The sequence below is a fragment of the Piliocolobus tephrosceles genome, chromosome 5 (genome assembly GCF_002776525.5).
Source record: "Piliocolobus tephrosceles isolate RC106 chromosome 5, ASM277652v3, whole genome shotgun sequence".
NCBI lineage: Eukaryota > Metazoa > Chordata > Mammalia > Primates > Cercopithecidae > Piliocolobus > Piliocolobus tephrosceles.
The window spans coordinates 64979057-64991130 of record NC_045438.1 but is presented as its reverse complement, the minus strand read 5'-3'; the positions used below and the strand labels follow the sequence as shown (position 1 = coordinate 64991130).

The 12074-nt window shown below is 44.8% G+C and overlaps 1 protein-coding gene across 2 annotated transcripts in view; it reads right to left on the bottom strand.

Moving 5' to 3' along the window:
* Positions 1 to 288: 288 nt before the first annotated feature.
* Positions 289 to 12074, bottom strand: part of PDSS2 (decaprenyl diphosphate synthase subunit 2) — a 305156-nt gene continuing 293370 nt past the window's right edge. For both annotated transcript variants that reach the window (XM_023205943.3, XM_023205945.2), the window contains one exon: positions 289 to 2498. In XM_023205943.3, coding sequence (XP_023061711.1) covers positions 2340 to 2498 — 159 coding nt within the window. In that variant the 3' untranslated portion in view covers positions 289 to 2339. The remainder of the gene's footprint in view (positions 2499 to 12074) is intronic.

Genomic DNA, 12074 nt, shown 5'->3' with positions numbered 1-12074 from the left:
ACGAGAACAGCTGGGAAGATGACAGGGAGGTAGGAAAGGTCTCGAAGAAAGCAGCAAGGCAGGTGTTGAGACAGAAAAGTCCAGGGTTACATGTCACATCAAGGAGAGCTGTAATCCTTTAGGTCATGCAGAGGCAGCTTGGCAGGAAGCTTGCCATTAAGCTCTCAGCATTCCTTCAAGGCCACTCTTTGGGTTTCACCTTCCCTCCTCCCTGAACCTCACATAGTATCTTTGCTATTTAGACAGTCAAGAATAGTAAACTTTCAGAAAATAAAACAAACCTGGAAAGACTTTCATAATTATCTTGTTTAATCTCTTTTTTTTTCCCCCACAGTTGGCTTTCAGGTCAACTTTTGAATCTCATTTTACAGATGAGAAAATTGAGGCTCAGAGGGAAGTGACTTGTGCAAGGTCATACAGCAAACCAGATGCTAACGCAGAATGAGAAGCACCCTAGGATCCAGCCTGGTGCCCTGCAGTGCCCGACCATCTGCTTAGCAAAATGTACCGTTTGCTGGAGTTCCTGCACATTCAACCAGCACACCGAACGCAAAGCATGACTCTTCTTTGTGGAAGTTAATGATTAAAACCTAGTCTGATCTAAAGCATCTTATCCATGGTTACTAATTAAGCCAGTTTCAGTGAAAGAAGGCGTTTCAAACAGAAGAGTGTTCTCTTAAGCTAAATCTATAGGCCTTAAATTATAGTGGCATAAACTGTACCATTACGATATTTCGAGTACACTTAAAATATTTTATAATACAATACATTAACCTCTGTAGCTTTACATTTTCTCTTCATTGCATGCCACATGTTGGGCCCTGATAAAATGATTTTGTAACTTTTGGGGGAGGGCTTTAACTAAAATAACTTCATTTAGTGTTTGAGTGAACTAGGTAATAAAATCTGTTTGCTGTGTTCGCTGTCTCCAGATAGGGCTGTAATTACACCACATGAGGAAGAAAGGTAGCTGAGTTTCAATCTAGATCATTTATGTAAACTCAGCCTTCTTGTCAACGGTGTTCTCAAATTGCATGAGTGCAAACCTCAAAAATCATCTCCTATGAACCACACAGAGACAGTGTCTGATTGCAGGCCTGTCAGATTGCTTATATTCTTTCTATAATTGGATGTCTGTGGTTCAAGACCAAAATTTGACATTATGAGGTTAAAAGAACACTCTCACCAATGAATTCTCTAGTACAAAAATTCTGTTTCTGAAACTCGTAAAAATTAAAATATTCCTTAAACGAAAGTATTACAAATGAATACATTTCACTTGAAAAAAGCTCCTTTTTCCTTAAAAAAAAAAAAATTTGGTTCTTTGAAATGTGTTTAAAAAAAAAACTGATCTTTAAGAAAGAAAAACAGACTATTCCTAATGTAACTAATTTAACATTTAATAACATTTTAATCTCCTACTTCAAATATTTGGCAACTTTTCAGCAATTTCTCCAAAAAGACATTATAAAAACCATAAAGCACAAAGTATATTCATACTACATTATAAATCCAGAGACATGGGGCCAGGTGCAGTGGCTCACACCTGCAATCCCAGCACTTTGGGAGGCCAAGGCAGGTGGATCACCTGAGGTCAGCAGTTCGAGACCGGCCTGGCCAACACAGTGAAACCCCATCTCTAATAAAAATACAAAATTAGCCAGGCGTGGTGGCAGGCGCCTGTGATTCCAGCTACTCGGGAGGCTGAGGCAGGTGAATCGCTTGAACCCAGAAAGTGGAGGCTGCAGTGAGCCAAAACTGCACCATTGCACTCCAGCCTGGGCAACAAGAGCAAAACTCCATCTAAAAAAAAAAAAAAATCCACAGACATAATTGCAAGACAACAAATAACACAGATTTTTCTTAATCCATTGAACTACTCTCCATTATGACAAATTGGTCACTAGTTTTTGATTTGACAGTCCTCCCTGGTTGGTATTGAGAGCGTTTCTCTTGACACCTGCAGCTTCCAGCTTGCTTTGTCCTCTCTAGAAGGAAAACCACAGGCCACCGCCCTGGCGCCATCCCCGGCTCGGTCCAATCAATAAGGACTTATTTCCTGTCCATTTGCTGAGGTCACAGGAGCGAATCTCATTAATTATTTCTGTGACTGCAGCCTCAAGTGTGCTTCTGGCGTGACAAGTGAAAACTGCTTGACCTTTTTTTCTTCTAATTTTGTTTGTAGCAGTTCCAAAAAGCAAGCAGAACTCATTTAGCAATGTGATAAAAGGAAGGAAAAATGCATATGTTTTAAAAGTCATTAATGCTTCATGAAAGCTCTGCCCATCACCTCATTCCCTAGGATTTTCAGCTAACAATAGTGTCTTTTTAATTTGATGTCATGAAAATCTGGTCACAGCAAACACAATGTTTTCTAAAGCAGATCTGGCCTCCGAGGGAGGAAAGCTCTCCAGGGCCTCCAGTGCCTTGTTTCCATGGTAACGACACAGGTCAATAGCTGAAGTCACACCTTTGCCAGCTTTGATTCTTTCTCGCAACTGTTAAGAAACAAATGCACGATAAAAGTCAGTTTTAAAGGTACACTGTAAGCACCACAATTAAACTGGGGAGGGGGGGATGGAAAACAAAGAAAGGGAGAAATAGTATAGATGGAGTATATAGGACATAATTTCCCAATGATCTTCAGGCACTCATTCCCTAAGGCTGCTTGGTGCCTGTGCTCCAGAGCAGCACAATAGGTTCCAATCAGCCTAATTACACCTCCTCCTGACTCCCATCCCTTAATATCTTGAAATGTGCCATGCTGGGGGGGGGGGCAGTAAGAAGGCAGAGGGCATTTACATCTCTGGCATTTTGAATTCAACAGGCTGATATTCTTCCCTTTTTTCTTTTTTTTAAAGAGATGGAGTCTCGCTCTGTCGGCCCAGGCTGGAGTGCAGTGGTATGATCTTGGCTCACTGCAACCACCACCTCCCGGGTTCAAGCAATTCTCCTGCCTTAGCCTCCCAAGTAGCTGGGACTACAGGCATGCACCACCACACCCAGATAATTTTTGTATCTTTAGTACAGATAGGGTTTTGCCATGTTGGCCAGGCTTGTCTCGAACTCCTGACCTCAAGTGATCCGCCTGCCTAGGCTGCTCAGAGTGCTGGGATTACAGGCGTGAGCCACCGCACCTGGCCAGCAGCCTGATATTCTTACGTGAGGAAGGCTTCAATACTATCTTAGTTAATAACTTTTTTTTTTTTTTTTTTTGAGGCGGAGTCTTGCTCTGTCACCCGGGCTGGAGTGCGGTGGCTGGATCTCAGCTCACTGCAAGCTCCACCTCCCGGGTTTACGCCATTCTCCTGCCTCAGCCTCCGGAGTAGCTGGGACTACAGGCGCCCGCCACCTCGTCCGGCTAGTTTTTTGTATTTTTAGTAGAGACAGGGTTTCACCGTGTTAGCCAGGATGGTCTCGATCTCCTGACCTCGTGATCCGCCCGTCTTGGCCTCCCAAAGTGCTGGGATTACAGGCTTGAGCCACCGCGCCCAGCAATAACTTTTTTTTAACACCATATGTTGACACACTAGTCCATATGAAAATTCAAGAAAGACACATAGTATTAGATCTGAATGCTATTTTTTTTTTTTTTTTTTTTTTTGAGGTGGAGTCGCACTCTGTTGCCAGGCTGGAGTGCAGTGGCATGATCTCGGCTCACAGCAACCTTCGTCTCCCGGGTTCAAGCGACTATCCTGCCTCAGCCTCCTAAGTAGCTGGGACTACAGGTACGTGCCACCACACCCAGCTAATTTTTATATTTTTGTATTTTTGGTAGAAAAGGGGTTTCGCCATGTTGGCCAGGCTGGTCTAGATCTCTTGACCTCGTGATCCCCCTGCCTCCGCCTCCCAAAGAGCTGGGATTACAGGCATGAGCCACCGTGCCTGGTCTTTTTGTTTTGTTTTGTTTGTTTTTTTTGAGACAAAGTTTCACTCTGTTGCTCAGGCTGGAGTGCAGTGGCATGATCTTGTCTCATTGCAACCTCCACCTCCCGGATTCAAGCAATTCTCCTGCCTCAGCCACCTGAGTAGCTGGGATTACAGTCGCCTGCCACCACACTTGGCTAATTTTTGTATTTTTGTAGAGATGAGGTTTTGCTGTGTTGGCCAAGCTGGTCTCCGTCTCCAGACCTCAGGCAATTCGCCTGCCTCAGCCTTCCAAAATGCTAGGATTACAGGTGTGAGCCACTGTGCCTGTCCTGAATGCTACATTTTTAAAACTCAAAGCTTTTGTTTAGCTGGGAAGAATGAACTAAAACTCTCTTTGCAAAGAATAATGTCGGCTGGGCACAGTGGCTCATGCCTGTAATTCCAACACTTGGGAGGTTGAGACAGGAGGACTGCTTGAGCCCAGGAATTCTAGACCAGCTTGGGCTACATAGTGAGACCCCGTCTCTATAAAAAATAAAAAAATGAGCCAAGCATGGTGGTGCACAACTGGAGTCCCAGTTATGTAGAGGGTTATGGTGGAGGGATCACTTGAGCCCAGGAGGTAAAGGCTGCAATGAGCCATCACTACACCACTGCACCACTCTAGCCTGAGCATTGGAGAAAGACCTTGTCTCAAAAAATAAATAAATAAATAAAAAGGCTGGGTGCAGTGGCTCACACCTATAATCCCAGCACTTTGGGAGGCTGAGGCGGGCAGATCACCTGAGGTCAGGAGTTTGAGACCAGCCTGGCCAACATGGTGACACCCCATCTCTACTAAAAATATAAAATTAGCCAGGTGTGGTGGCGGGCGCCTGTAATCCCAGCTACTCGGGAGGCTGCGGCAGAAGAATAATTTGAACTCGGGAGGCGGAGGTTGTGGTGAGCCAAGATTGTGCCATTGCACTCCAGTCTGCGCAATAAGAGTGAAACTCCATCTCAAAAAAGAAAAAAAAGAATGAATTGCTGACAAATGAAGATGACTTTCAGTCCTCTTTGATGATGAGAAAGGACCAATACAACGATTACACTTTAGAGCTGAAAAAGACACATAGAATTAATTATTTGGTCGGCTCACTTTCCACTGCTCCGTTGCCATCTTCTCTTTCTTAGCAAATGCCTCAAATGTCTGGCTAATTCTTTTTATTTTTTGAGACGGAGTCTCACTCTATCACCCAGGCTGGAGTGCAGTGGTGCGATCTCGGCTCACTGCAAGCTCTGCCTCCCGGGTTCACACCATTCTCCTGCCTCAGTCTCCCAAGTAGTTGCGACTACAGGCACCTGCCACCACGCCCAGCTAAATTTTTGTATTTTTAGTAGAGATGGGGTTTCACTGTGTTAGCCAGGATGGTCTCGATCTCCTCACCTTGTGATCCACCTGCCTCGGCCTCCCAAAGTGCTGGGATTACAGGCGTGAGCCACTGTGCCCAGCCATGTCTAGCTAATTATCTAAATCAGCAATCCAGAAGTCTTCATTCCCCACATCTGGTTAGGCACAGGGGCAGCCCCAGGGTTGCTTATTCACAACTGAAGTTTCTGGCTCCCAGAGATTGGGTGTAGCCAGGTGACAAGTTCTGGTCTATGAGTTGTGAATGGGGATGCCACTTTGGGGCTACAGCATTTAACTGTCCTGTGAGTCCCTATAGAGCTTTCCCTCTTGCATAGCTACCAGCCCACACTGGAGATGCTCCTTGGCCTGGATCCCTGAGTGACTGTAATGAGCACCACAGTGCCTTGCCCATCTGCGGCAGCGGAGTTTGTGAGATTATCTGTAGCCATTTTGACTGATACAGTCAATGAATCCTAGTCTTTCCATCTCTTCAGAGTTCTCAAGTTTATCCTCTACTCCTCATTCCCATTGCCAATACATTAGTTCAGGCCATCATCATCTCTCGCCTCAGTTAATTTTTGCAATCACTTTCTAAAGAGTCTTCCCACCACCCGTTCTGCACTCCTGGACTCCATCTACTATGCTGCCAAGGAGAGCTTAATAAAATGCAAAGACCATCTTGCTTAAACCCTTCCAATAGCCTTAAGAGAAAAGTCTAAGCTCTTTCACGAGGCATTTAAGTCCTTTGCCAAGCTAGCTCTTGCTTGGCCTCACTTTTCTACCCTTTCCCTCCTTTATTTATTTATGTATTTTTTGAGACAGGGTCTTGCTCTGTCACCCAGGCTGGAATGCAGTGGTGTGATCTCAGCTCACTGCAACTTCCAGTTCCCCGGCTCAAGTGATCTTTCCACCATAGCATCCCGGGTAGCTGAGATGACAGGCACACACCAGCATGCTTGTTTAATTTAAAAAACTTTTTGTAGAGATGAAGTCTCACTATATTGCCCAAGCTAATCTCAAATTCCTGGGCTCAAGAGATCCTCCGGCCTCAGGATCTCTTTAACTTCTCCCCTTTAATTATAGGGGAACCAACTGCAGTTCTCAGAGGTAACCTGGTCTACCATCTCCCCCTGGGGCTGTCCTCCCCCACCCCAACAAGCTCTTCAAATTCCACCTGGGTAGAATGCACTCAGCTAGGATGATGGCCCTAAGGAGCTAGTTGCCCCTCTTCTTCTGGGCACCTGGAGTACCCCCTGTGCACCATGACCAACATGGTTTCACCATGTTGGTCAGGCTGGTCTCGAACTCCTGACCTCAGGTGATCTGCCTGCCTCAGCCTCCCAAAGTGTTGGATTTACAGGCGTGAGCCACTGCACTCGACTTAGTGTTGTATTTTAATTCTCCATTCACTTATCTATGACATCATGAGACTTCAAGCTCCTTACTATATAATGCATGAAACATGAATGAATAAAATAAATAAGCTGATTTATTCTTCTAATTATACAGTCAAGAGAATAGAGGTCCAGAGAAACTCAGTGACACAAGATCATAGATGGAGGCAGGCAGAGTAGAGATCAGAGGCCAGGTATTCTTTTTTTTTTTTTTTTCCTGAGACGGAGTCTTACTCTGTTGCCCAGGCTGGAGAGCAGTGGCGTGATCTTGGCTCACTGCAACCTCCACCTCCCGCGTTCAAGCAATTCTCTGCCTCAGCTTCCCGAGTAGCTGGGATTATAGGCACCTGCCACCATGCCTGGCTAATTTTTTTATTTTTAGTGGAGATGGGGTTTCACCATCTTGGCCAGGCTGGTCTTGAACTCCTGACTTCAGGTGATCTGCCCACCTCAGCCTCCCAAAGTGCTGGGGTTATAGGCGTGAGCCACTGTGCCCGGCCAGGGGCCAGGTTTTCTAATGCCTTGTCCAGTGGCACTTAATACTAAACTCCATCAGATTCCCAGCACTCCACAAATATTTCCACACTGCATATAGCCTTTGGGAACTGTTCTAGCCTAGGTTTCCAATCACTGAATGCATGAAGACACTAAAATGGTGCTGGGTGTCAGAGGCAGCCGGATTCAAACTCCCATCCTAGCTTTATAATCTTACGGAAACCATTTAACTGTTTTCTTTTCTTTCTTTCTTCCTTTTTTTTTTTTTTTTTTTTGAGATGGAGATTCACTCTTGTCGCCTGGACTGGAGTGCAATGGTGCCATCTCGACTCACTGCAACCTCCACCTCCTGGGTTCAAGCAATTCTCCTGTCTCAGCCTCCCAAGTAGCGGGATTGTAGGTGCCCGCCGCCACACTCAGCCAATTTTTATATTTTTAGTAGAGACTGGGTTTCACCACATTGGTCAGGCTGGTCTTGAACTCCTGACCTCAGGTGATCTGCCCACCTCAGCAGATCAAAGTGCTGGGATCACAGGCATGAGCCACTGTGCCCGGCCTTAACTGTTTTCAGTTCTAAGTGGGGATAATATAAGTCCCTTGTCGGACTGTTGCGGGGACTACATAACACTGCACGGAGTGCCTGACAGTGCCTAAATCACAACAGATGCTCAGATGACTTAGTTTCCCTTCATCAAGCCATTAGCCATTACCAAGAAAGTCATCCCACCCACCAAGACCAAGTTTATTTTGGCTTGATATACAATAACTTCAAAGCTAGCTGGACTTGGATCAGAGGAGTCTTAAGGGAACCTGTTCTAGACTTCTAGGTTGGCACCTTTAGGTATGTAAATGTCTGCATGACTAGATTAGATGTTTAATTTATGAGTATTAACTGAGTATTTATTCTTTGTAAAGAGTAGAATAAGCCTTCTTTGCTTTGTGGATCAAGAGTTAATCAAGGGATTGCTGGGTGCGGTGGCTCACTCCTGTAACCCCAGCACTTTGGGAGGCCTAGAGGGTGGATCACTTGAGGTCAGGAGTTCGAGACCAGCCTGGCCAATATGGTAAAACTCCACCTCTACTAAAAATACAAAAATTAGCTGGGTGTGGGGCCGTGCACCTGTAGTCGCAGCTACTTGACAGGCTGAGGCAGGAGAATTGCTTGAACCCAGGAAGTGGAAGTTACAGTGAGCCCAAGTTGCGCCACTGCAATCCAGCCTGAGCGCTGCAGTGAGACTCCGTCTCAAAAAACAAAACAAAACAAAACAGAAACAAACAAAATCCCCACAAAAAACCAAGAGTTAATTAAGGGTAAACTGTGAAAAGCAGCAAAACCAGGGCACAAATATAGGACTATAGCTATTGAGAGAAATGAGAGATCAACTTTAACTGAAAGAGATTCCAGAAGGCCTTCCTTTGTCACCCAGACTGGAGTGCAGTGGCAGATAATGGCTCACTGTAGCCTCTACCTCCTGTGCACAAGCAATACTCCCATCTCAGCCCCTAAGTACCTGGGACTACAGGGACCTGCCACCACACCCAGCTAATTTAATTTTTTTTTTTTTTTTTTTTTGTAGAGACACGGTCTCACTATATTGCCCAGACTGGTTTTAAACTCCTGGCCTCAAGTGATCCTCCTGCCCCTTGCCTCCCAAAGTGCTGGGATTACAGGCATGTGTCACCTCGGCCAGTCGATGTCTTGTAAATGCTGATAAATAGATATGGGCTTGGGCGTAGCAAGGAAATTGTAGGGAAAGAAAACTGCTTGAGCAGGCCGGGCGCGGTGGCTCAAGCCTGTAATCCCAGCACTTTGGGAGGCCGAGGCGGGTGGATCACGAGGTCAGGAGATCGAGACCATCCTGGCTAACACGGTGAAACTCCGTCTCTACTAAAAAATACAAAAAACTAGCCGGGCGAGGTGGCGGGCGCCTGTAGTCCCAGCTACTTGGGAGGCTGAGGCAGGAGAATGGCGTAAACCCTGGAGGCGGAGCTTGCAGTGAGCTGAGATCCGGCCACTGCACTCCAGCCCGGGAGACAGAGCAAGACTCCGTCTCAAAAAAAAAAAAAAAAAGAAAACTGCTTGAGCAAAGGCACCAAGGGGGCCAAAGTGTGCCGAGCGTCCAGGGAATGAAAACAGGTCAGTATGAAACAGCTTGCTGGAGTGTCAAGGAACTCAGGAAGGCTCTGAAAACCAGTCTAAGATTTTTTTTTTTCCTGAGACTGAGCCTTGCTCTGTCACTCAGGCTGGAGTGCAGCAGCAGGATCTCAGCTCACTGCAACCTCTGTCTCTCGGGTTCAAGTGATTTTCCTGCCTCAGTCTCCTGAGTAGCTGAGACTATAGGCGCCTGCTACCATGCCCAGCTTTTTTTTTTTTTTTTTTTTTTTTTCTGAGGTGGAGTCTCACTCTTGTTGCCCAGGCTGGAGTGCAATGGTGCTATCTCGGCTCACCGCAACCTCTGCCTCCCGGGTTCAAGTGATTCTCCTGCCTCAGCCTCCTGAGTAGCTAGGATTACAGGCATGCGCCACCACACCTGGCTAATTTTGTATTTTTAGTAGAGATTGGGTTTCTCCATGTTGGTCAGGCTGGTCTCGAACTCCCGACCTCAGGTGATTCGCCCGCCTGGGCCTCTGAAAGTGCTGGGATCACAGGTGTGAGCCACGACGCATGGCCAATTTTTGTATTTTTTTAAGTAGAGATGGGTTTTCACAATTTTGGTTAGGTTGATCTCAAACTCCTGACCTCAAGCGATCCGTCCACCTTGGCCTCCCAAAGTGCTGGGATTACAGGCGTGAGCCACCACTCCCAGCCTAGGCTAAGAAATTTGTACTTTAAAAAACTGTTCAATATTTTATTATAAATTATTTTCAAAGTACAGAAAACTTGAACCATGGCCCTCGGCTGAATTTGACCCTGTGTTCTCATAAATGAAGTTTTGCTGGGGAATAACCACATCCATTCATATGAGCATTGTCCATGGCTCCTTTTGTGTTATAAAGGCAGAGTTGCAGAGTTGCATAGTTGCCCGAGAGGCTGTATGGCCCGCAAAGTGTAAAATATTTACAGTTTGGCCTTTACAGAAAAAGTCTGCCGACTCAAGTACTAGTGCTATGAATGACCATAGATTCTCTACTTAGATTCAACAATCACAACAATTATTAGTATTTTGTCATTTTTGTTCTATCTATATGTGTCTGTGTGTGTGTTTTCTGATCCATTTGAAAGTAAACTGCAGGTAGTGATATGCTAGTAAATTAGTTTTCTTGGGGGACAAAAGTCCACATTTGCAGATTTTTGTGGTATAAATACTCCCATTATGGCTGATTTCAAGCTGCCAAGGGTGGTGGAGTCACACAATTCTTGAAGATTTAACAATAAATAGCCTGTGAGTCATTAGGACTTGGTTTGGGCACATCATTGGCTGCAGGATGCTTCACCCTTGTTTTAACATGCATCTCTTAAGAACATTGTCCTACATAAACACAATACTATTGTCACAGCTAGGAAAGCTAACTAGAAAAACTAATTACAGAATTTCCAGCCGGGCGTGATGGCTCACGCCTGTAATCCCAGCACTTGGGAGGCCATGAGGGTGGATCACTCGAGGCCAGGAGTTGGAGACCAGCCTGGTCAACATGGTGAAACCCCATCTCTACTAAAAACAAAAATTAGCCAGGTGTGGTGGCGTGCACCTGTAATCCCAGCTACTTGGGAGACTGAGGCAGGAGTATTGCTTGAACACGAGAGGTGGAGGTGGCAGTAAGCCAAGATCATGCGACTGCACTCCAGCCTGGGTGACAGAGTGAGACTGTCTCAAAAAAAAAAAAAAAAGAGCGCATTCCCTATTTATTTTTCGTTTGTTGCTCAAGTTTCTAATTTTTAAAAATTTACACGTTTTCTTTTTATTTTGTTGAGAAGTCCCTATTTTTTTTTTTTTTTTTTTTTTGAGATGGAGTCTTGCTGTGCCACCCAGGCTTGAGTAAAGTGGTGCAATCTCAGCTCTGCACCTCTGCCTCCTGGGTTCAAGTGATTCTCCTGCCTCAGCCTCCCGAGTAGCTGGGATTATAGGCACAGTCACCGCACCCAGCTAATTTATATATTTTTAGTAGAGTTGGGGTTTCACCATGTTGACCAGGATGGTCTCGAACTCCTGACCTCAACAGATCCGTCTTCCTTGGCCTCCCAAAGTGCTGGGATTATAGGTATGAGCCACTGTGCCTAGCCCTGATAATTCACTAATATTATCTAATATTTAGTCCAGGTGTAAATTTCTCCAATTGGTTCCAAAATGGCTTTTATTTAACCATATTTTTAAACTATGATAAATCCCAGTTCATAAATTACATTTGTTTGTTATGACACTTTAATCTTTTTTTCCGCTATGACATTGTCATTTTGAAAGACCAGCTTGCACTCCAGAATGTTTTACATTTTACGTTCCCCTGAATGTTTCATTTAGTTTGTTTTCTATGAACTTTATTCAGCCAGGCTCAACTGAATATCTGATGGTAGCTAATAGGGTATTTAATACTATGATAAAAGGATAATTCAGATTAGGGCAAAAGAGCAACCAGGAGGACATTACTGAAAGTTACCCAGTCCTAGAAGATTTAATTTCTCATACCCAATGATTATTTTACTCTAGTCAATACTCAACTCCAGACTTGGGCTCACAGGGCTTTGCATACCAAGGAACCTGATGGCTTCCATGTGTAAAATGCCCACCAGTAATGACTTAACAGTAATATAATCCTTCATGAAAGGTATTATTCCTCACTGACATCTATAAATTCTCCTGCCAGCTAAACATAAACTGTTGATTCAAAGGAAATCCTTTAGTTGTAATAAACCATAAATGAAACTCATTTTTACTGCAAACTAGAATGGGCAATAGGTCTATTTTGATAAGAATGATCTTGCTCTTCTT